Genomic DNA, 25,977 nt, shown 5'->3' with positions numbered 1-25,977 from the left:
AGTTTTTACAAATATATTAATGACAAAAAGAGAGCCAAGGAGAATCTCCATCCTTTATTGGATGCGGGGGGCAACATTGTCACCGAGGATGAGGAAAAGGCTGAGGTACTCAATGCCTTCTTTGCCTCAGTCTTTAATAGTAAGACCAGTTATCCACAGGGTACTCGGCCCCCTGAGCTGGAAGACAGGGATGGCGAGCAGGATGAACCCCCCGTAATCCAAGAGGAAGCAGTCAATGACCTGCTACGCCACCTGGATGCTCACAAGTCTATAGGGCTGGATGGGATCCACCCAAGAGTGCTGAGGGAGCTGGCAGAGGAGCTCGCCAAGCCACTCCCCATCACTTATCAGCAGTCCTGGTTAACAGGCGAGGTCCCGGACGACTGGAGGCTTGCCAATGTGACGCCCATGTACAAGAAGGGCCGGAAGGAGGATCCGGGGAACTACAGGCCTGTCAGCCTGACCTCGGTGCCGGGGAAGATGATGGAGCGGTTCATCTTGAGGGTGCTCACAAGGCATGAGCGAGACAACCAGGGCATCAGGCCCAGCCAGCACGGGTTCATGAAAGGCAGGTCCTGCTTGACCAACCTGATCTCCTTCTATGACCAGGTGACCCGCCTAGTGGATGAGGGAAAGGCTGTGGATGTGGTCTACCTGGACTTCAGTAAGGCCTTTGACACCACCTCCCACAGCATTCTCCTAGAGAAGCTGGCGGCTCACGGCTTAGACAGGTGTACTCTGCGCTGGGTCAAAAACTGGCTGGACGGCCAGGCCCAGAGAGTGGTGGTGAATGGAGTTCAATCCAGTTGGTGGCCAGTCACGAGCGGTGTTCCCCAGGGCTCAGTTTTGGGGCCAGTCTTGTTCAGTATCTTTATCGATGATCTGGATGAGGGGATCGAGTGCACCCTCAGTAAGTTTGCAGATGACACCAAGTTGGGCGGGAGTGTTGATCTGCTCGAGGGTAGGAAGGCTCTGCAGAGGGACCTGGACAGGCTGGATTGATGGGCCGAGGCCAACTGTATGAGACTCAACAAGGCCAAGTGCCGGGTCCTGAACTTTGGCCACAACAACCCCATGCAGCGCTACAGGCTTGGGGAAGAGTGGCTGGAAAGCTGCCTGGCGGAAAAGGACCTGGGGGTGCTGGTTGACAGCCAGCTGAACATGAGCCAGCAGTGTGCCCAGGTGGCCAAGAAGGCCAATGGCATCCTGGCCTGTATCAGAACTAGTGTGGCCAGCAGGAGCAGGGATGTGATCGTGCCCCTGTACTCGGCACTGGTGAGGCCGCACCTCGAATACTGTGTTCAGTTTTGGGCCCCTCACTACAAGAAAGACATTGAGGTGCTGGAGCATGTCCAGAGAAGGGCAACGAGGCTGGTGAGGGGTCTGGAGAACAAGTCTGATGAGGAGCGGCTGAGGGAACTGGGACTGTTTAGTCTGGGGAAAAGGAGGCTGAGGGGAGACCTTATTGTGCTCTACAACTACCTGAAAGGAGGTTGTAGCGAGGGGGGTGTCGGTCTCTTCTCCCAAGTAACTAGCGATAGGACAAGAGGAAATGGCCTCAAGTTGCGCCAGGGGAGGTTTAGATTGGACATGAGGAAAAATTTCTTTACTGAAAGAGTGGTTAAACATTGGACCAGGCTGCCCAGGGAGGTGGTTGAGTCCCCATCCCTGGAGGTATTTAAAAGATGAGTAGATGTGGCACTTAAGGACATGGTTTAGTTGTTGGTGGTGTTGGGTCGATGGTTGGACTCGATCTTAGAGGTCTTTTCCAACCTTAATGATTCTATGATTCTGTGATCACCTGGCTGACAACTGTTGTTTCTCCCGGGGAACTGGTAGAATCAGCAGCAAATAAAAACGACCAGAGACAAAGCATGAGATCTCTGACACTTGCCATCAGTGACTATCTTTCAGCCAAGAAGTTGTGGTTTCACCCTCTGATAAGTCTCAGCTCTCACAGCTACTGACAGAGTTACCGACGCTGGTTAAAAATGGCAGCTAGGTCCTCATCACAACCAGCCTTCTCAGGGATTTTCCTCCAAAGCAAATGCTGTTGCTCACCACAGCCTGCTTCCTTTCAGCATGGAAGGAAATGTCTTTCCACCACAGAAGGTCTGAAGGTTAAAGCTTCTCTGATGTTGACATGACAGTGACAACTCTCAAGAAATTACTCCCAGAGCCTCCCTCAACTGCCCTTCCCCTGGCACAGTGAGTTTCCCAGAGAGAGAAATTTCTCGGAGGTAACACAAGCAATGTGTAAGCACATCAAGTATCAGAAAGCGACTATCAAAAAAAGATTGTGAAGCCAGTGAAGGAGGGATAAAGACCAGAAATATTGAAGACTATAAATGTTTATTGAAAAAATCCTGCAAACAAAAAAAAAACTTAGCCAATGGTTGAGAGAAACTGAGGACAGGGTACCCACAACATAGGAAGGGGCAGCAGCTTGCTTGCACAGCGTGAGGCTGCTGCTGAAGCAAACACTGTCAGCACTCAGCTGCTTACGAACACCCTGGGAGTGAGCACACATATATATAACACAACTACTTGAAGGAAAACAATCTTTTTTTCTCATCTAGGGAAAACCCTACACAACTTCGATTGTCATTCACATAGGTAAGAAACAAATCAGTTACTACAGAGATAAAATAATCTTAAGTAATTACAACCCGCTATTTGTAATTCTAAAGATTTTAACTCCAGCTCACCAACTCTCAGTTTCATCTCACCTTGTTTAGGCAGCTCTGTCATACGTTGGATGTTAAAAAACTACTCAGCCTATCCCCTCTCTAAAGCCAGTAAAAGGGAAACACACGGCTTCAGAAGTCACTTCAGATCTTCTAAATATCTAAATTATCTTAGAGATAATTATCTTCACTGACCATAAAGGGAGCTGAGCAAAACAGACTCTCAAATTACAGCACTTAGGCAGCATAAATCCAGGCCTTAATACATAAGTTCAAAGGGCATGTGACTAGACACTTTGGCTTCAGAGTGTTTAAACATCTGTGTTTAAAACCTTTGCTGACAACACTGACCATAGTAATGGGCAATATTCTGGTTTAAGAAGGTATTCTGAGAGCAGGCTCTACACAAACTTTCAAGGGAAGGAGACTACCCCAGAAAAGCATGTAAACAACTGATTTTTACTGCTGAACACTGATGCAGCTTAAGTGTAATTCTTATCTAAAGTAATTCCTACACCTTTTGATTCATAGGACAGTATATAACTGCTGTGGAAATGAATAGTTTCTATTTGCACATCCAATTTTCAGTTTAAAAGCAGGTGCTTAACTGCAATTCTTTCCTGACTTTCCAGGTTCAAGCATCATACCTGAGTATCAGCATGACAATTCAAAGGCCAAAGTCGACCAGCTGAGAGGTACTGACTGAGCTTGAATTTTGCATGAAACCATTCTTGGCCATAAGTTACAGAAGAACAGTGTGCACCTGTTCCCAGGCTTTCAGCATGCTTTCCGAGAAGTTCTGCTAATTCTAATCATTCAAAACAAAATTCCATCAAATTTGTCTTTCATGAAGTACACACTGAATATTTGCATTTATGTAAGGCTCCAGTTTAAGGGCAGCAAACAGAGAGACTTGCAATCTTTAATGCAGTCTGACCTTACAAACACTGCAAGGTAGGGAAGTATCATTATCTCTGTTTTGCAACTGAAACTTTTATGACCTGAACATCAAAAATATCATACAATATATCATTCTCATTTAGGACCACAGTGGTAGGGATGTACAGGCATCTGGCATCTTGGTAAGATTACACTGATTTTCTTTCACAATGGCACTGTTAAAGCTCTGCTCCCTGAGGAGTTTTACAAATGGAGAACTGAGGCACATTAAATTTAAAAGCGTACACCAATAATAGATGTACTTAGCATTTCTTATACCAAACCATCTATTTTATAGCAGTGCTCCTAGTGATATGTGCTGCTACTGGGAGCGTTCAGCACTTCCACTAATCACACTACACAGTTTCAAACTGGATGTTAAAAAAAAAAATTGCCTACAGCTTGTCTTACAGAGTAAAACAGCCACAGAAAAGGGTTATTTGGAGGTCAGGGGAATGCAGGGAGCCCCTGCAGAGAAGTTTGCATGGCTATATGTTTCTCCTTAAAGCAGTGGCTTCAGGCTCAACTCTGGCCAAAGAGCCTGCAGTAACTCTACCATGCACAGGACCTGCACTTTCTGACTCAGAGCATAGCAGCAGAGGGGGGATTACAGCCTTGGCAACACCGGATATATTTTGTGCAGACAAAAGAATGGGCTGAAATTCTTTCCTTGGGAAATGGGTGTACGGCAGAAGACAACAGACAACTGGTCTTTGATGCTAGATGTTACATTGGGAAAGATGGGGAAGGAAGGAGAATTGGCGTTGACATTCTCATTCAGGAAGTGAGGAGATTCACTCATCTGTGGAACTACTGTATGCCTTTAACGGGATACGTATGTGCATTAGGCCCCATGCTTTCAGTATGTCCAGTAAGTCTGATGATTTCAAAGTACAGATACACGGGGCTTGTGAAGCATCTTAAGACCTATGAACCCTTAGCAAACTGGTCAGGGGTTCCAACACGTAGCATCATTTGGACACCAAATACCTTAAAACTCCAGACAAGTGTCAGAGAAACAAAACATCTCATCGCATCCCAATGGTTCAACTTATCACTGGGAACAAGGGTTTTGCGTGCCCTTGTATGCAACTCGGGAAGTGAGGAAACACTACAATTACCTGCAGCCATTCATGAGTTCCAGAACATAACCTGTCTGGTAAATGTTTCATTCCCCCTTGTCCCTCCCTTCCTTTCCCCTATAATCCCCTCAAAACAATGAGTATAGACAAAGTCACATATCCTTCTTTTTAGCAACTTTTAGCAATGAAAAGCGAGGGACAACTCTAACTATGAGAGTTGATTTCTCTTTGCAATACCATATGTGCACTTGAGTTTGAAGTAGATACACTACTCCAAACATAAAGCAGTAAGCTTTGGAAACCACTTGGGTGTAAATGGCTGTGAACCTATGTAATGTATTGTTATGTGTTTCGTGTACACTTCACACTTGGCAGGTTTATTACTACCTAGAGCTTCACCCTTCCTGAAAACAGCTCCTTTACCTTGCCATGTTATGTTATGGTTTGCCTTATATACAGCCTATGGCAACACCCCAACCCGCATTATTTTTAAAAGTGACAATGACTTTAAAGGAACACAAAAGCACAGGAACATCACAAATGATAACAGGGATATGAAGTTGCCCTTCCTTCCCTTCTGTCCAAATCAAGTAATAACTAAAGAACTGTGGAAGTTCAGTCCTGTATTTCTCAAGTGCAGATCAAAACAAGCCCCGAGTTACCAGAATTTCTCTGGTAGTTACATCGCAACTTCCTCCTCCGTCATAACAAGATGAGCAGAGGAGCCCTCTGACACACTCTGCCTTCAGAAAGCCGCCCCAAGGGAGTTCTAAGCGCTGGTAAATAACCGCAGACGACACTGTTCTTTAAAAACAAAAAAAATAGCAGAGCTTACATAAGCAACAATAAATCAACTATATCTCTCAGCCAAGTTGAAGATGAGACCAACCTGGTGGTAAACCAAGACTTCCAAAACTGTACTCTTAATGCTTAAAATTTTAAAGCAGAATCAATATCCTACTGCCAACAGAACATTTTCTATTTCTCAATTCTGTCAAAACTGTCTTTCAAAAATATTTTGCAACAGTAAGATAACAACTCTTATCCTTTAAATAGTCACCCCCTCACACACACTCTTTGTAAAACGAAAATCAAATCTTAAATATACAAACTGAAAACATGGACAATATCTACTCTTAGCTTTGCTTCTGTTAATAGTTATGCCTAAAGTTTAAGACCTTTCTGAGCTGAAGCATCTATTACTTAAAGCACAGTAAATTTTACCACAGCAATGACAGTTAGAAGACAGTGTCCTTATTGCAAAGATCACATTTCAGTATTTTCAGGTCCAATTCAAAAGTACTTGGGAACACTGTTTTAACAGCCTAATTCAACTCCTAACGGAAATCTTTCTGTAATAAATACAAAACTACAAATATTTTTCACTAAACACTGGTTGTAGGTACCACAATGAAGATGAAGAGGCTAATTTCCAGAAATTATGTTAGCTAAAAAGGAAAGTTTAAAAAAAAAAGGAAAGAAAAAAATGATAAAAAAAAATAAAAATCAAACTTCAGGTCCTGCAAGTTTCCTAAGTTAAATTCATCAAAACTGAATCATCAAATTACAGTCTTGGTCAAAGGACAGTGACTCATTTTTTTTTCCCTCTGTCTTCATATGTGTCGATATCATTATATTCACTATAACGACCAATTACAGATCACATAACTATGTTGCCTCTGAGCCAAGAGGAAATCCATTCACCATTTATTTTTTGTTTTTCCCATCCTGCTACATGGAGTAAGTTGTACTTAATTAGTTGGAGTCTTAGATCGTTCTCTTGCATATATTTGTGTAAAGTAAGACTGCAGAGTGGAATGGAAAGTGTGTTTCTTCCTTTAAACTGTAACTAGCAATACAGTATTATCTATACAGAATAGTGTGACATTTTACAGCCCCTAAATATAACTTCTGGGCACTGAGTTAATTTATAGGCATTAACGTAGCTGAGAGTGGCAGCTGGGGAAAAAATTGGGAGATAAAACATTTTGAGTGACAGCAGTAATTAATTAAAAATTCAAATAGCACAAAGTCCATCTTTAAAAAGAATTCCAATAAATCAGTTAACGAAGCCATCTTCTTCCTAATTCCAAACAAACTATTATTTTAATTCTAAATTACTTTGAACAACTGCACCTTGTATGATCTTCTAATGAAAGTGAAAGCTTTGGAACATTTTTGTTGTTGTTGTTCCTATAAAATCTTAGTTTCAACCTGAATTCATGATACTGAAGTGGAAACATGTTGACCTCTTTACATTTTTAACGCAGAAATGATGCTGCAGTCATCTGCTCTGACTTAACATAATACACGACAGCTTCACTGTAATTCTCACACACTGAATCCAATGACAGTGCTTCAACTCAAACATGCCTTTTACAAATTCATCCAGTTTTAATCTAAAGGCTTGAATAATGAAGAATCTTTGTTAGCTTGTGCTTTGACTCCTGGATTTTCGTGACTATTTTACAAAGGTGATTCAATTATACAGTGGCACTTCATCCCAAAGGACACTGAAGACACTTTACTAACTGAATGAAGTCAGCAGCTCTCTAGTTACCTTTTCAAGGTAAAGCTTGGTAACTGTTTAACAACTCAGTCACCAGTGGATTTAACTCTTCAGACTGCCTCAGATTTAAACAAAATACTCATTGCTATTTGCCATTCTGCTTAATAGCATGAAGTGAAAAAAGAACCACCAAACCCTCAGCTGTGTCAGTGTAATTTATATGCTCTAGTCTTTTACACTTCTTCCACTGAGTTTAACAAAGGGTGTATTTCTTTGTCTTAAAGCAAATAAACTGTAATATTTTAAAGAACATGGTAATGGATATCTTCATCATCCTGGATGAAGCCTGGATATTTTCAGGCTACAAAGGGCACTGGAACTCAGTTGCACCAACAGCATCCCTTTCCTCCTCCCCTCATGCCACAACCAAACCAAATCACCCTGGATGAAAGAAGGCTTAAGTGCTGTGTAATGCAAGATGACTAATGGGGGGACCAAGCTTCTCTGCTGCTTTTTCCAAGAGAACGGCAACAAAGTCTATATATTGACATTGACCTATTGACCATTGACCACGTATGAAAACCTTTGGTTTCTAACTGATAAAGATACATACCCCTATAATACTCAAGCCTTTCAGGTAGTCCTGACGAGGTTGGGCTTGTGGCACACAGCCTGCTAGAACCACTTTCTTCTTCCCTTCTTGGGCTTTCCTAAAGAAGGACAGACAGAGAGTGTGTTAATATTTTCAAAATTGATTATTTTCAACTTCCAAGTAATCATGTTGTGCATGTGACACGGGGAAGCAACCACAATGAAAACATTCCCAAATGAGAAGCAATTTGTACACATTTGAACTTCAGAAACCAAACAAACCAACACACCAAAAGAATGCCATATGAAGCATCAGGCTACAGCACACGTGGCTCTATCTACAGAGACCATTACCACTGTGTATCTTGGATAAAAGTACAACCTTGAAAGTCCTAATCAAGTTCAGTTAACCTTTATTTACCACAATGGTAGCAGAGAACCTGGTCAAGAAAGGTGGGACAGAGATATTAAGCGCAATTGAAGAAATGTTACACAGAATGCAAGGGACAGCCTATGCAGATAAGAACCGCTAGCTCAAAACATAAGCATTTATGTAGTACCAGTCAGAAATTACCAGCTACATCAGTCTTCTGATGTTTACTTAAAAATGTTTATTTACTTTTAAATGTACATTTACTTAAAAATGTTTAACGAAATGTTTACTTAAAATCATATTGAGCATTTTCAAGCTTTAACTGCTTCCCTTTGGCAGAGAAACATTTGTCTGGATATTAACTTACATAATTCCTTAGCTTTGATGCTACCTTAGCACCAAGTACGAAACCAAAACACTAAGATTAAATGGTTAACACTGCTCATTTCATTAGTAATATTTTGACTCACTTTGAATTCAACACTGAATATCAAGCCATCACTGAATCTTGAAACTACAGGAAGCCCTGAACAAAACTATCGGCTGCATACAAAACAGTGAGATGCAAAACCTGCTTATGTTCATTAAACTTTGAAGATCATCCATTAACACATTAACCCAACACGACTACTGCATTATAATGTGCAAAACAGTAAAGAGGAGAAGCACTGAATAATTTTAGCAGATTTGCTAGGTCTGACATATTATGGGTTGCTCTAAGAACTATCTTTCACAGTTGCATGCTGTATGACAGAAGTCTGCCAGGAGGTTGTGAAACTGGAACCTTGTAAATCTGTATTTTCCCCAGCAATATACGGATTCATGAAGTGTTTACTGTTACGTTGGAACAGGCTAAGACATGTCATAACATTTTTCAGAAAAATTATCTTATCCAAAATACACAATTGCTTAAGACAATTTTATATTCTTCAGCTTGCTTGAGCCGCCTCCAAGCTGAATGCACTAGAGAAAGTGATGTTCAACAAGCGCAAGGATGCTACACTGAGTATCTGGAGATCTCCAGCAAATGCAAATTTAACAAAGAAAAAAAACCAGACTGGTACCACACACAGTTCCACTACTCAGTTTTCGCTTCATACTCATAATATGGACAAATTTATTTACAAATTATAGCTCAAATGAAATCTCACAAGGACACATAAATTGTAATATTAAAGGAGATCACAGGCCATCTTGCCAAATACCTTGTGCTGGCTGCTGCACTAGAACGAGCTATTTTGAAGGAAAAAAATTAAATATCCTATACACAGACAAGTGTGAAATAACAGGAAAATGTATTACACCTATTATCTCATATCTAATATACATGCAGCAAATCTCTGTAAGATATTCAATTTTGTTTTAGTGGGACTTTCAGGAAATCTTCAGACATTCATCATACAGAGCCTCATTGGTCCTCTACTTGCATGCTAAGGTGTATAATATAAATGCAAATCCTTTCATCTCTTCCTTGATAGTATTTCTGTGGATAAAGAACTATGATGAAATGTTAATTTAGTATATTTCTTAGGCAGGGAACCTAGCAACATGTCTCCAAAACCTGCAATCCCTCTTCTCTTTCAGCAGTAAATATTTAAGGGTTTTGCAAAACTTCAATAGAGGTCACCTACTTCTACATATCCAAGTAAAAAAAAGTCCTACTTCATGCATCACCTAAAAATGTCACATAGCACCATGTGACACTCCACTAACTCAAAGGATAAAAATCACTACTTATGTAGTCTAACAGACTCAACCTAATGCCTCAAGGCAAGACAATAAGACCTGTCTCCAGCAAACAAAGCACACATCCCTAGGCAACTCCGCATCTGGTATAATCTGCTGCAAGCAACAGCCGTCTCCATCTACTTGAAAATCTGTGAGCGCTACAGAAGAAAAAGCTTTTATTCAAGTCTTTTTATCTGGGAAGAAAAAAAAAAAAACCAAACAAAGTTTCCCTTGACACATTAAATGGCATTTTAATGTTATTTCACAGCTTTAACATTTTGCCATATCTTCTGGGACTATAACTGGAGCTAGGGGGAAAAAAGTTAAACTGAATATTCTTCATAATAAGCATTGCCTTCATTTAACTTTTTTAAAGTTGTACAGATCTCTATATAATAAAGAATTTTGTACACTGAGATTTTTTTGCTTCAAAATGCAATTAAGTGGAAATGTCAGAACTAAATTTTCAATCATAGTCAATTTTCATTACATCCATAATACACTGTACAGTCCATGAAACCCACCATAAATGAAAAACCATTGTAAGGAAATTATGAAAATTTTTTGCCTCATTTTCAAGAAACCACTTCTCAAAATATGCATTCCAGTACTATATTGTCACTCCCTTTTAATATTGTTTAATGAGCCCTCCTCATATTAACAAAAGCCTACAAAAAATTATTCTTCAGAAATCTAGTTAGCACGGCAACTGTATTAGAAAAGCCTTTAGCCTTCAAAAACATGAATAGTAATGAGAATAATACCTCATGGAATCTAGTAGGTGGCATGAATAAATACATCTTCCCTTTTAGACACCCTTTATATTTTTCAATTACATGAACCTTACCTTGAACTTTCAGTTTAATTGACTCAGAAGACATTTTCTAGAAATACACTCTTTTCTAAAAACTACTTGCAAGATATACATCTGAATAGAAATTTAATTAGAGCAATTCTTTTTTAAAGAAAGGAATTATTCGAGCTACTTCCTAAGTAATGGGTGGGGAACAAAAAACAAGTGAGAAACAACAGGGGCATGAAAAAAAGTACTGCATGCAGTAGAGGACTCATACAAGACCTGTAGTGAGATCATAGATTATACTCCATTGCAACTCCATTGCATAGATACAGCCATTGCAACTATAATTGTACTATCAGACTTAATGAAATATATTCCATGTATTCTGCTTTTTACAAAGCAAATTTGAGAATGTGACTAGGATGGGGAGAAACTTCTGCCTTGCTTATGTGCACTTCTACTTATGCTGTTAGAAACCTGCCCAAACTGGAATATTCTGCTCACAATTTTATGTAACATGTTGTTGCATGGTTCCTCTACTTCTTTTTTTTTGAGCTCCAAGAAAAATTTGGTCAGTAACGCAACAAAGATAAAGAAACGCACCCCCCAAAAAAGCCCCTTGTAAGTGTTTGCTACATCAGCACTGTGTGTATAGCAACACTGCTGGATACCGTGGCAGCCAGTGCAGGAAGCTGTACCACTTTTTCATGACTCACGCAGCTACTCAGGTGGAATCACCCCAGGAAAAAAGTTAGGGACCTTTTCCTGAGGTTCAAATCTAAGGAAAGCAATAAAAAAGAAAAGAAAGAAAAAAGTGAAAGCAGAGAAGATGGGCTAAGTTCAATGGAAGACAATCTGTGACATCGAAAGTAATTGCTAACTTGCTCTTTGCTAGAGAGAGACAAGAGAAGCCAGATCATCACTGCTCACCTGCTCCCTTCCCTTTCCATAAGCAGAGCTGCCCACTGGACCTTTATAAGCTGTGAACTCTTAAGTGAATGACTCTCAGCTTTCAAAGAGCCACCATTACTACTCACCAAGGTATCCCAGCTGCACAGGAAGGCATGGCAGGCATCTGAAATCAAAAGCAGCCTATTCTGCAGGGAGCAAAGCTGGCAAACTACAGACTGGTCAGCATGAAACATGCAATTTGTGAAGTGTTGCTCTAGTATCAGACATGTGAAACCACGTATTATAGCTACAAACCCCAAAATTTTTCCTCCAAAACCCATTGTTGGTGGAATTAAATAATGAAGAAACGTTTAAATGATGAGCAGAAGGCTGCCTGCAGCAGAAGGACTAAGTAACAGTCAAATACAAGTAAGAGAAGAAGCAAGAGCGGAATTTTCAGCAAAAGCAATAAATTAGGGAGAAAAGTGCTTTACAATGAGCTTGTTAAGTTTTGCATTGATAGTAGTTGGGAAATGTTCATAAAATAGTAAGAGGAACTATTTCTTATGCTAAAGTACAAGAAGTATCTTTGTTATCTGAAATGAAAATGGAAGTATTTCAACCCGAATCCTACTAGGCAGATGACAACTGACCATACTCTCAAGTAAGTTTTTACATCAATGAGCTATTTCCACCAAACACAGTACTCCCCTTCCCACTGTTGTATCAGCACAAACCTGGCGACTTTCACATTAAGATGTGTATAGTTAAATCGAATTGTGCAATGCACCAGTGGAGTCTATTCATGCCATTCTCATGGCCTTCTATTACACAAAATCCACAACACCCCTTATCAGGTATTTTAGAAAGGTGTGAAGCCATAAATCAACGGGAGGTTTGTGTCTAGAAATGCCCAAAGAAATGTTAGCATGCATGAAAAAGTTCTGCTAAGGCAGCTCTAGCCGAACACAGTATGAGCTGGGTATATGATGAGATCAGTCTGCCAAAGGTTATAAAAAGTAAAATTGGGGAGATACTACTTCCCAGGCTGTAGAAATGATGTTGTGATGTCTCTGGGGAAAAAGAAATGCTATTTGGCTAAAGATTCAAACGTGTGAAAGATCTTCCAACTGTCTCATCTGCTGAATTAATCAGCAGGAAGCCACAAGTTTTAAAGAGAGCACAACATCCCTGGAATGAAAAGATGGTGCCTGTATAGCATCTGGAACACATTCCTGAAAATCCATAAAATCACACAGCTATTTTCTGTTTGAAAAATTACAAATGGTAACTTAAACTGTGGCTTTACAGGCTTTGAGCCAATCTAATGCCTCATAACTACCCAAAGGCTTGCTTCCCATCCTCCCTGTCTGCTATTGCTGCTCCTACCTTTCTCCAACTCCAACCCCTCCTCTTTTTCATTTCTGGCCATCTGGTAGCACTCCTCCTCTGCTCCAAGCTCTGCAGCTCACTGGACCCTTCCAGGGCCGCATTTAACTCACTGACACAGAGAAACCTATTATGTTGAGTTTGGGGTTTTTTTACCATTTTATTCCACTAAGTTAGCTCACGGGAGAAGGGCTGCAGTAGAGCCAAAACAGAGGTCAAGGGAAACAGAAAAAGAGAAGGACGTGGGAATTCCTTCTTTCATCTACGGTGAGCTTGACAAGTCTCATGAAACCTTTGAGGTCGCAATATGTTAAGCAGCATGGGTGAATAAAAAGCAAAAAGGGTGTAAGAAACGCTTATACATGCTGTGCTTTCAAGGTTAGGGACAGCCCCATAGTCAAAGGTGTGTGGAAAACATGAGGAAAGCTTGTCAACATTATTAATTAGAGAAGAACCACTCGAGTCTACTTAGGCCTGTCAGCTTCCTTGTACGCTTCCACAGCCCCCAAAGAACTACCATATTTTCCTTGTGAGGCATGTGAAGATGTAAAGTTCATTTGAGAATGCTTATGCTAATTACTGGAGTTTACTAAATTGCTCTTTGAGGACCAATCTCTAGTAAAGCAGCCCTCTAGTTACCATGCTGCATCCTCTAACTTGTCTCCTTTGGCAAAAAACATCAGGTAACATGTAAATACTCCAGGGGAAAAATAAGTTGCACGTTCTCCTCTTGACGAAAGCAAGCATGTCTGTTCTGAAAATACTTCGAACAGACATAAATGCTTGCTCCATCAGACTCCAAACTGAGGTTGTAAAGATGTGCTCCAAGCAAAAATAAATAAAAGCATAAAAGTATCCTCCTCCAACAGAGCTTTTCATAGGAGGTGAAATGTCAGCTCTGAGAATAACCCCAAGACTCGCATGCTACATATCAAATTATTCCCTAAGTTTCTGAGAGGACATACCCAAGGAAGAAAAAGCGTATTTTATCTACATTCAGATATTCACAGTATCTGCATGAACAGGTGTTACACTTCTTGCATCTTTCCCACTCTTAGAAAAAACGCATTTGAATGCACTACTCAAACTTCTGCTTTTCACAAGTACAACAGATCCATCCAGGCTTTTATGGCAGACACTTGCATCCATCACACTCCAAAACAATGGGTTCTCAGCTGCTTCCAAACTATGGGGAATTTTCCCAACACAGCTTATTGCATTAGCTTTAATATCTTGGTTTGAATGGAAACTTGTTTTCATCCAGCTACTTGGCATGCAAGTGAAGTGACTGCAGGTTTGTCGGCAAAAAGCAATCCCATTTTAAACTCTAGATCCAGTCAGATCTGTGCCTGAGTTTTACTCAAGTTTTCTGTAAAATGTAGGCAGCAATTAAAGATGCAACAGTTACTCTTGGGCGGTCATTACTCAAACAAATACAGTATCTTAGTGGTGATGATGGTCTTGTCTTCCTGCAAAGGCTTTTGAAGTAACAGTACAAAGATTTTATCAAATTGAAAAAATCAGACCAGGATGTTTTCAGGAGGAGGATGGGATGAAGGAATAAATCCCAAATCTCACCTTGGAAATGTGTGAGTGTAGTAAGAAGGTAGACTTTTCTGCTGATCCATCACTACAGTTTTAAGATATGACAGACACCTCTCCTCTGTTAGTTGGTACTATGAGCTGTGAAGGGATATCCAGGCATTTAATACTTGCAATTTCCACATGATTTAATAAATAACACCATCTGCCTTCAGGTCAAGTACAAAGCACCATTAAGTAGTGGAAGTGAGCAGTAAGCCTTTCGCTGAAATTCTGCAAAATTTAATCCGATGTAAAGGAAATTTACATCGTATTTACTCACCTCTGGTAGTTTTTGTAGCCCCAAGCAAGGCTCAATTGACCAACATCAAAGGGGAAGTTCTTTCCCCAAGAACAGAGATCTACCAGGATGGCCTTTGGGCAGGCTAGCCAAGAATGGTTACAGGCCAGCTGCTGTCCCCTCCACATGATTAAGAATATCAGTTGAAAAATCAATATACCATAACTTTAAAGCAAATCTGCAAAACCCATAATTGAAAGTTATCGGCCCTACAACAAAAAAATTGTTTTAAAAAGGAAAGTGTAATTAATGACAATCTGTTGCTCAAAAAAAAAATCATCTTGGCTGGTGGTGAACAGATTTTTACTTGTTTGCTAAAAAGTATATATATTTTAATTTTTTTTCTCATTATTGCTAAGAAGTCAAGGGTTTTTTTTTCCTGTTTATTTAAAAGATTGAGGGACCTTGCCATACAACAGAAAATACTAGAAATTCAGTACAAAATTTCAAACCAGGAGGAGTTTGCCCTGCTCCTGACACTGTATTCTTAACCAGGACATAAACTCCTGATCAGATGCCATAGCTTTTGGGCTACTGCTATTCAAATTAAAACCCTTCCATCAAAATGATAAGCACTCTTGAGTAAGCTTTTCCCACAACTCAATTCTAGACCTGCTTGCTGACCTGCAGAGGAATGGGTTTGAATTTCTTGAAGCAGGAATGGGACAGAGGCTTTGGGGATTGTATTTTTGGCCCTAACCACACTTGAATCAAACTTTCTTACTTTATTTGGAGTGCACAGGCTAGTGCCTTAAGAAGAGACCAAGTTCAAGAAATTTCATCTAGAAAGCTCTGTGATTTAGGTGCTAACTCCAAAACTTGTTCCTATTTCTATCACTTTCTTTTTTTCCTTCAGTGTACAAAAAACCTAACAAGATATTCTCCCTGACCAGTGGGTTTTATAGTGGAAAAAGTACACTAACTACATGGGAAGTTATTTCTAGGAATGGCAGGTAAATTAAAGATATGCAGGGAGAGAAAAATAATTACTTCTCTAGTCAAGAGAAACATTCTTCCAAAGAGTATTTCTGAGTGGAAGGAAAACTAAGGTGCTTCAGCTCACTCTGCAAAAGAGTTTCTCTCCACCGAGTATGAAGGAGCCCAGGAAAAGAGTTTCCTGTGCATCAAGTTAGAAGTTTGGGATACTCCCCCATGGGTAGTATCAGTGATATTAAACACACAGTAAGGCATATAGATTTTGCTACATCCCTCTCTGTTAGCAACAGTGTTTGTCCTCCTAGACTGTTAAACAGCCTGGGACCTGGCAATCTGCAAAGGGGGTATCAGACCAGGTGCCAGCACACCCACTCACCAGTTCAAACCTCCCTCCACCTCTAGTCAAGTGAACAGTACAATCTGCCAGGACTTGTTAGACACCATCAAACCTTCACTAGCTAACAAGGGTGACATTTATGGTTTGTAGAAGATATTTGCTAAAACATTGTGAAATAATTTATTTCTGCAATATTTCGCAACTGTTTAGGCTCCTACCGTACTACTTCAGATAAACTGGTAATGTATATGCCTTTGCTGCTCTACAAACTTGAGTTTTTGTGAGTTGTGGTTTTAAGCACATTATTCATAGGATGCACTGCTATGTTCCTGAGCTCTTTCACTGTTTTCTTACAATCATAGAATCAATAGTTTCGGTTGAAAGGGACCTTTAAAGGTCACCTACTCCAACCCCCCTGCAAGGAGCAGCAACATCGTCAACTAGATCAGGTTGCTCAGAGCCCCATCCAACCTGACCTTGAACATTTCCAGGGATGGGGCATCTACCACTGCTCTGGGCAACCTGTTCCACTGCTTCACCACCCTCAGCGTAAAAAACTTCTTCCTTATATCTAGTCTAAATCTACCCTCTTTTAGTTTAAAACCATTACCCCTTGTAAACAGGCCCTGCTAAAAAGTTTGTCCCCATCTTTCTTATAAGCCCCCTTTAAGTATTGAAAAGCCGCAATAAGGTCTCCCCAAAACCTTCTCCTCTCCAGGCTGAATAACCCCAACTCTCCCAAGCCTTTCTTCACAGGGGAGGTGTTCCATCCTTCTGATTATTTTCGTGGCCCTCTTCTGGACCCGCTCCAACAGGTCTGTGTCTTTCTTATGCTGAGGGCCCCAGAGCTGGACACAGTACTCCAGCTGGGGTCTCACCGGAACAGAGCAGAGGGGCAGAATCACCTCCCTCAACCTGCTGGCCACGCTTCTTTTGATGCAGCCCAGGATATGACTGGCCTTCTGGGCTGCGAGCGCACATTGCTGGCTCATGTCCAGCTTTTCATCCACCAGTACCCCCAAGTCCTTCTCGGCAGGGTCTCTCTCTCAATCCCTTCATCCCCCAGCCTGTATTGATACCGGCAGTTGCCCCAACCCAGGTGCAGGACCTTGCACTTGGCCTTGTTGAACCTCACGAGGTTCACACGGACCCACTTCTCGAGCTTGTCCAGGTCCCTCTGGATGGCATCCCATCCCTCTGGCATGTCGACACCACCACTCAGCTTGGTGTCGTCTGCAAACTTGCTGAGGGTGCACTCGATCCCACTGTCTATGTCATTGATGAAGATATTAAACAGTACCGGTCCCAATACGGACCCCTGCGGGACGCCACTCGTCACCAATCTCCATCTGGACATTGAGCCGTTGACCACTACCCTCTGGATGCAACCATCCAGCCAATTCCTCACCCACCGGACAGTCCACCCATCAAATCCATACCTCTCCAGTTTAGAGAGAAGGGTGTTGTGGGGGACCATGTCAAAGGCCTTATCAATCACCAGATGACATCCATAGCCCTTCCCTTGTCCACTGGTGTAGTCAGTCCATCATAGAAGGCCACTAGGTTGGTCAGGCAGGACTTGCCCTTGGTGAAGCCATGCTGGCTGTCTCGAATCACCCCCCTGTCCTCCACGTGCCTTAGCATAGCTTCCAGGAGGATCTGTTCCATGATCTTCCCAGGCACAGAAGTGAAACTGACAGGTCAGTAGTTCCCAGGGTCCTCCTTTCTACCCTTTTTAAAAATGGGTGCAATGTTTCCCTTTTTCCAGTCCCCAGGGACTTCGCCTGACTGCCGTGACTTTTCAAATACCACGGAGAGTGGTTTGGCAGCTACATCAGCGAATTCCCCCAGGACCCCGGGATGCATCTCGTTAGGTCCCATAGACTTAGGTATGTTCAGGTTCCTTAGGTGGTCACGAACTTGATCTTCTCTTACAGTGGGAGGGACTTTGCTCCCCCAGTCCCTGTCTTGCAGTCCATCCACTCAAGGTATGGGAAGAGAGGTTGCCAGTGAAGACTGAGGCAAAAAAGTTGAGTACCTCAGCCTTCTCTGTCTGTTGTTACCAGTTTGCCAGTCCTGTTCATTGGGGGTGTACGCTTTCTTTGACCTTCCTTTTCTGTCTGACATAGCTGTAGAAGCCCTTCTTACGATTTTTTGTGTCCCTTGCCAACTTCAGCTCCAGCCGCGCCTTGGCCTTCCTGACCCCATCCCTACACAACCGGCAGTGTCCCTATACCCTTCCCAGGAAACAATGAAACAAAAACTATCACTGCTAACTTCAATTTTTCTAGGCTATCTTGATCAATGCATGTAGACAACTATTAAAAGTAAACATACTCCATTCTTCAAAGAAAATATTCACAACTCTTTAGATTCTTACCTACTCACTAAAGTTAAATTACTTAAGACCACAATTAGGCAAATGCCTAATTACTGTCTTAAAGTTGTCTTCCTGTAGTAGGCCCTTTATTACTGATTCTCCATTCAAAACCTTTAACATACTTCAGTAAAATCTGCAAAAACCCCATCTCGTTCCTTGAACTCTGTTCAAGGCAAATACTACTAAACACCAAACATCTAGCAAGATGCTCCTAAATAGACACACTAGACTAGACTACGTCTCCATTTGTGACCAGTGCAGATTTACAATTGAGTTCAGGATGTTGACTGATCTTCTGGTAATACCTGCAAGTTTAAGTGTATCACAAAAATAATATCTAACATGACAATGTTTTCCATAATTAAGATTTTGTTTGTTTTATCTATTTCTGGGATTGAAGAAAGAAGAAATGTTTAATTCTTTTTCTATTACTACTACTTTAAACTACATACATGAGGCTCAAAGTGTATACCAGCAAACCTCACAAAACTTCGGCCATCCCCAGCATTGGCTGCCTTTTCTTCTCCCCTCGTTTCACTTCTGATCGTTAACTCTCTGCTGACACCACAAGTAACTTTAATTCTGAACTTCTTTGAGGCACAGAGTACCAGATGTATTGAAGTTCTGCCGACTTGGCCTTGCAAAAGCAGAGGCTACTGGTAGCCACATCACCAGGGAAGCACTGCAGGTGGCAAAAGCTGGAATTACCTTTAAAAAAAATTACCAGTTTCTGCATATCCTTGAAGCTTTATGTCCTTTAGTACGTACATGACAGGTTGTAGTAAGGTTCTAAAAATATTTCACTATCTTTCTACATCTCCAGTTTCATGCTAGCCTTTCTTCAGCAAGGATCTAAGGAAATCACAGTGGTGAGAGAGTTTTCAGAAGAAGCAGAAATAGCTCCAAACCTACAGCAACAATTTTGTCCTTTCTCTTTACCTTCTACCACTACTTTCCTCCTTCAAGTGCAAGCATTTTTGCGTTCTTTCTACTACTTTGAAAAAGCAAGACTTCATTCTCCCCCTTGAAACCTGAAAATCTAATCCTATTCTGAATTTATTTTTGCATATATAGATGGACTGTTTAATCAAATATACTTGTCTCAAAACCAGTGAACGGAAATCTCCTGTAAATTCACTTGGAAAGGGACGTTAAACTTCTGACAGATTAAAGAAATGGAAATCAAAATCATTACAGTGAACTTTTATATAACCCACTTGACTCTTACTCTATTCCTCTGTTCTTTCTACACATATTCCTGTAGGAACGATAATATTCTATTGTGGTATTTGTGGCATATCTCTCCTTTATGTTTTGTTAACTGACCATTTATTCTACTTTACCTTCCCAATCTCCCCACTCTTAGTTCTATTCATCTCTTTAAACATAAAAGAAGTGCAGTTTAGGGCATACTATTATTCTAATTAGTTTGTGAAATACTACACCGCCTCTCAGGTTCAAAGTCCAGGCAGGCTTCAAGTTACATGCATGCATGGCCAATAGTTGTAATATAAAACCTTGTTGATACAATGGCTAAAAAATGAAATTAGCGTTGAATGGAAATTAAATAATCCGATTTTTTTCCCCTAGAGGTGTAGTATGCTTCTCAGTAACAGACTGCCTACAAAGTTAAAAAAATCATCAAGAGAGGTTGCTGTTCTAGAAGCTATTATGAGTGGTTTTTTGTTTTTTTTTTTTGGTAAGTATAACACCAGGGAATTTTTTCCATCAGGTAAGGAAAGTGAAGATCCAAAAAAAGGGTTACATGGACTAAACACACAGAGCAGTACATGGTACTGACAATATTGTTCTACTGAGTCATCAGAACAAAACCCCTGAATGTTTCTATGCTCTGTATGGCATGGGACATTCTGATAAAAAGTCAAGGATAACAAAGGAGCTAAGAACCAACTCATTTTCTCTTGGACACTGTCAGGGCAGCTGAGGAAGAAAAGCCACAGACCTGAAACGCAGCCAAAATTCTGACCATCAAGGCTTTTTGTTACTCAAAATCAGGTAGCTATGACTACTACGTGAAAGAAAAAACCCAAAAATCTTCAAGAGCCACTAAATATAGTTTCATCATATATGCACAGAAGACTGTCAGAAGCTATCCCACAAAGAAAAGAGAACAAAATTCAATGAAGTAATTTTTCAAAACAGTAAGCTGCATGTAGGTCACCAGGGAGGTGGTGGAGTCCCCATCCCTGGAGGTATTTAAAAGACGTGTAGATGAGGCACTTAGGGACATGGTTTAGTGGACATGGTGGTGTTGGGTTGACGGTTGGACTCGATGATCTTAGAGGTCTTTTCCAACCTCAATGATTCTATGATTCTATGTACTTTTTCCCCTATGGAAATGCTACGTGAGCAGCCACACTGTGTCTAGTTTTCGCCAGGAATTCTGCAATAGACAAGGACTATAGCATTGCATGATGGAACAGAAACAAGCAACGAAGAACAGATCAGAAACAAAAAGGGGGGTTTAGCTCCTAAATACTGGAACCTTCATCCTGTCCAAATTGCACCGTATCACATTTTTATTAGCGTTTTACTCTTTTTTTTGTTTTAATTCATTAAACTCTTCCAGTAAAGCCCAGTAAGCTCTTCCTAATCTAAAGAGATGAGGACTGTTTTATTTAATTCCTGCTCATGATCACAGTATCTGAATAGCAATAGAAGTAACAAACTATACAGTATACTGTTTCTTATCCTCTCTGTTTAACCTCGTTCCTGTAGAATCAGGGAAATGTAGGTTGGAAAGGACTTCTAGAGGTCATCTTGCCTAACCTCCTGCTCACAAGTGGACTACTGACAACATCGTCACCCAGCCAAGGCTGGAACACTGGCTGTCACTTGTTACATCTTCTGGTCTGATCAAGAAGAGCTTGGTTTGCAGTTTGCAAACTGCAATCTTTGCAGTTGCCTTTCAAGCAATTACAGACTACTATTAGATTATCCACTAGCCTCCTATGTGCCGGACTCATGACAGCCTGATCATTTTCATAGTCCTCCAATGGACCTGCTCCAGTCTCCTTGCATCTCTCAACTGCCTCCACTACACCCAAAACATAGTAATCCAGGTGAAGCCCCACCAAGTGAAGAGGAATAAATGCCTTCCCTCAATCTCCTGGTCATGTTTGTCTTATTCACAACTGAGAGCAACTCATGACAGTTGGTTCGTGTTTCTTGGTCCTGACCATACATGTCACATTCTTTGCAACAGACTACTTAGCCAACAGCCTTATCTCAGTAGATTATGAAGCTATGTTAACTAACTCTTCAGTAGTATCTTTAATTTCTCATCGTTTTATACCACACCTAAAAGAATGGTAAAGATCCAAACAATTCTCCATAGACTACATTTTGACATAACATCTGTTGGACAGAAAAATCTGGTTTCTGTATTGGTAGAACATCTTAGTGCTTCTACATCACACAAATTCACCACAGTTCCTGAAAGCAACAGACTCCTACACTGCTTTAACTTGATGCTTTAGAAGGGCCTTGCACCACACGCTACAACACAAACTGAAGAGATATTACTATTTTATTTTCTTAAGAGACTGAAGCTTTGAGTCTGTGGTTACATGTACAGATTCAAAAGTGTATGACAATTGTTTAAGAAGCTAATCCTATTTCTGAAGAGAAGAAATAGGATTTTGTCTTTTTCTACTCAGGCACTTCCAATCACATTATCAAAAACAAAACAAAAATTAAATTGCCGGGTGACCTGAATGATGACTGCACTTTGCTTTTGTCTGTACGCTGCTGGAAAACTTCTCCACTCAGTTGTTGTCACTGATGCTTAAGCATGGGAAGGGAGAAGATGCTAGTAGAAAGCAGGACACTCAAAAGTGCATCAAGCAGCGTAAGATGGCTTTAGTGCACTCCCACTGTGAAGTGGGACTGATCAGAGTAGCTACATCTGCTCGTCACTAACAATTTATGCAGCACACTTGCTTCCATCCTGGTTTAGGCTTTTGGATGTGTATGGTTGGGAAAACATTTGCGGGCGGCAGGGGGCTGAGAGAAGGAAGAGAAGAGACAAGCCCTAGAAGTAGCTCAGAGAAATTAATACCAGTTTAGTCATCTAAATCTAGTTCAAAATGTATTATTTAAAGAGCTAAAAATTTTAACTTCTATCAGAGCTGAAGTGGTAATTTCTCTCAGCATATTAGCTTGCCTAAGAATGTTTCCTAAAATAACCAAGATATCATTCTAGTAGTTTTCACAATGGATAATATTCTACAACTTTAATACATTGCCAGGCATTTCATAGGGATAATAATAAATGCATGGGCTCATGAAAGTTTTAGGTCACATGCAGATCTGAAAGGTCAGAACAATTTAAAGGATTCAAACAACAAACATTAGCTCCTATGTCTTAACACTAAAGATTTTGAACAAACAGCAATCCAATGTGGCTTGAATATAAATATATGCACATGACAACTATTTTACTCCCAAAGCTCAGTTTCTTTTTTTTTTCTTCCAAATTTCCCATAAACTTTAATTCTCACAGATTAATACCACCATCTTTATATCACCTCTTTACTTGTACATGCACATAGAAGGAATATTCTATTTTTGATGAATAAGTGGGCTCTAATACTACACAGTACTAAGTCTGCAGCATATAATCAGCAGCAGTAACTATCTGAGCACAGTAAGCCACATATAACACTTTACCAGGATTTCACAGTTTTGTCTCCCATCTCAGTTATCAGGAATGTCAGGAGAAAGGCCTCATTGCAGTATGCTAGTGATCAGTGGCTTTTTAAAGATAATAATCTATCATGAGAGTAATGAATAATTTTTAAAGGTTACTTTGCAAGTCCTATGCTAAATGAGCTAGGTGCTTTACAGATAAAGTTTCTGTAACCATCTCTAACCTTTTTCTCAGTCCTGTTTCTGATGAGTGATCATCCACAGGTCTGTACAAGAAATGGAGGCAGACTCCAGCTGCATGTTCCTGGGGCTCCCAAACTTTCTTTGTACAACATATTCATGTCCATATTAATGCTCTAATGAAAAGGGCCCTCAGTGTTAAAGCTCTCTCTCCCTGGACTTCAGACACATAGTAAATTCATGCAGAAGTTGTAACATTCAAGTTTCTCTGTAACATATAAACAGTTAATAATAATAACAACATTATTATTATTATTAATATCAACCTTTAAATACCTCTAAGCAATATTAATTGCTCAAACAGCATTTTCCTATGCAACCACTTCATATTTTAAATTCATTTCTATTTTTAATACAACATACATATCTGCAGACTTCAAGACACCTCACACCAGGAAACGATACTAAATAATGCAACGCTCTGCATTAAGCCCACTTAATGCAGCTCAGAATTCTACTGAATCTCACTGGAAATTATCATCCTGTTATGAAACTTTGGAGAAGAAACCCATCTGCTCCTACCAGGAGTTTCAAAGAAATTCTGTTCTACAGTTCTCAAACACTGCAGAATTTGAGAGGATGGGAGAACTGCTAACTGCACAACTTACGCCTCTGAAATTTGCTCTAAAAGATTTCTCATATTTTTCTTCCAAATTTCCACAGCGACTCAAGTACGTTTTTCTGACTCTGATTGCACTAAGTGTATAATATGTTTTCTTTGAAATACTACTTCATTAATAAACATCATGATTTTTTTCTACCATAGCCTATGTACAAAGATTCAAAGTGTTAAATAGGTAATTCTTACAGTGATTGAGCCTTTATTCTGAACAGGCTACACACAGGAAGATCTTCCCCTGTCATCAGGCAGAAGTTTGTTTTTAAACAGGTGCCAGAGGGAGTCAGAACTTCTCTTTTAAATAAAGCTCAAATTGGGAAATTGAGCACCGTGCTCTCTGAAGCTCCTTTCAAAATCTGAGCCCCATTCATCAACTTCCCACGTCTCTTGCTATCGGACAACACACTCCAGGTTTCTCTAGCACTCGGAGGAGCAAAGTCTGTGTTAACCTTATTTAAGACGATACAAAACTCTGTATCTGCAGGATATAGGCCTACCTATATCAGCAGAAGGCAGGTTAAATTCTTCAGTAAGGGACAGTAAGTATGTACTTAAATATGTTACATGCATACTTATTTCAAAATACACTACAGAGTTACAGAAGCAAAAAGGTAAGTTCTGCATCACTGTTACCAGCAGCTCAACCTGAGGGAATTTTTTTTAAGGCATCTTAGATTTAACAGTATAAAACACTAAGGAGTGAACATCTTAGGTTGCTTACCTGGTTTTAATAATCCCTTTCTATAGAGCTAGACAGTGCTGCACTGCTCATTTGCCCTTTTTTTTTTTTTTCCTTGGTTTGTTTGGTTGTTTTTTTTTTTTTTAAAACTAAAGCACTTACCCTGTTCTGTGCCCTGATCATGGGTCAAGTGAAGGCCAGATCTACTCTGATGACCTTCAGAAGACTTGAGAGCCTTCACTCCCAACGCACTCTCCTTAAAATGTTTATAGCTACATTCTCCCTCCCTACTCCCATGAGCGTACCAAAAATTACTTTTACTTTCCGCCTCCGTTCACAATATATATCAATTTACAGAATACCCACTTACTCTATGATTTCTGCCAGTATTTGCTACTTTCTGAAAAAGCTATCAGATGTTATATGCAAGAGCGTCTTCCCTCTGACGGGAATTAGGCAGGCTCAGACAAGACCCTGATATGTAAAGCAAGATTAGCTTAAAGAGATATTGTACTATTATACTTATTTTCTAAATTATTTCCCTCTCTATGAAAATAGGTGTATCTACAACAACACTGAGATGGATAAACTGTGTTTCCACCCAGTTTGAAATGTCTTCAGTACCAGAAAATCACAACGTCAATAATACAGGTACCAAATTAGAAAACGCAAAAATAGAAAAGAATTATTTGCTCCAGCAAACTTATCTCAAGCTGTGCCTCTAACAGCTTTTGCTTTTAAAAAGTAACCCAGAATAAAAAGTAAGCAGATAAATATTTTACTATTCATACATTAGCTTTATCAATTTTAAAGCACAAAACCAGAGTATGTGTGGTGTTCACAATGAGTTATAACATTCAATAGGACTGTTCAAGCTCTAAAAGTACATGAATAATTTGAGAGTTTGCATATAACTCTCAAAAGTTATAAATTTTAAAAAGCCAACTCCTTCATTTCATGTTCTGTATTCTAAACCATGTGCACTTGACCTTGACATCAAAATGGGCAACGATACTCTCCACATTTTCAACTTACTATACAGTTTAACTAATATGTTACAAACTATTCCCACTCTATTGGTATTCCACATCCTGATATTAGAGAATTTGCAACATATTTATTTGATTTAATATTGACCAATACAACCCAAAATGTTTTGATTTTTATAATGAATTTTCTTTCTGCAAAGCCGGACATAATAAAAGGGATGCATAACTTGAAAAGAAACTGTTCAAGATGCCAACA

General features: G+C 40.1%; 1 protein-coding gene across 1 annotated transcript in view; it reads right to left on the bottom strand.

Annotated features, from left to right (window-relative positions):
- Positions 1-25,977, bottom strand: part of CDKAL1 (CDKAL1 threonylcarbamoyladenosine tRNA methylthiotransferase) — a 440,703-nt gene that overhangs the window by 295,698 nt on the left and 119,028 nt on the right. Inside the window, exon 6 of the mRNA XM_076330630.1 lies at positions 7,831-7,927. Coding sequence (XP_076186745.1) covers positions 7,831-7,927 — 97 coding nt within the window. The remainder of the gene's footprint in view (positions 1-7,830; positions 7,928-25,977) is intronic.

The sequence above is a fragment of the Aptenodytes patagonicus genome, chromosome 2, assembly GCF_965638725.1.
Source record: "Aptenodytes patagonicus chromosome 2, bAptPat1.pri.cur, whole genome shotgun sequence".
Taxonomy (NCBI): Eukaryota; Metazoa; Chordata; class Aves; order Sphenisciformes; family Spheniscidae; genus Aptenodytes; species Aptenodytes patagonicus.
Note: the sequence above shows the minus strand (reverse complement) of the source record. Positions and strands in the feature narration are given on the sequence as shown.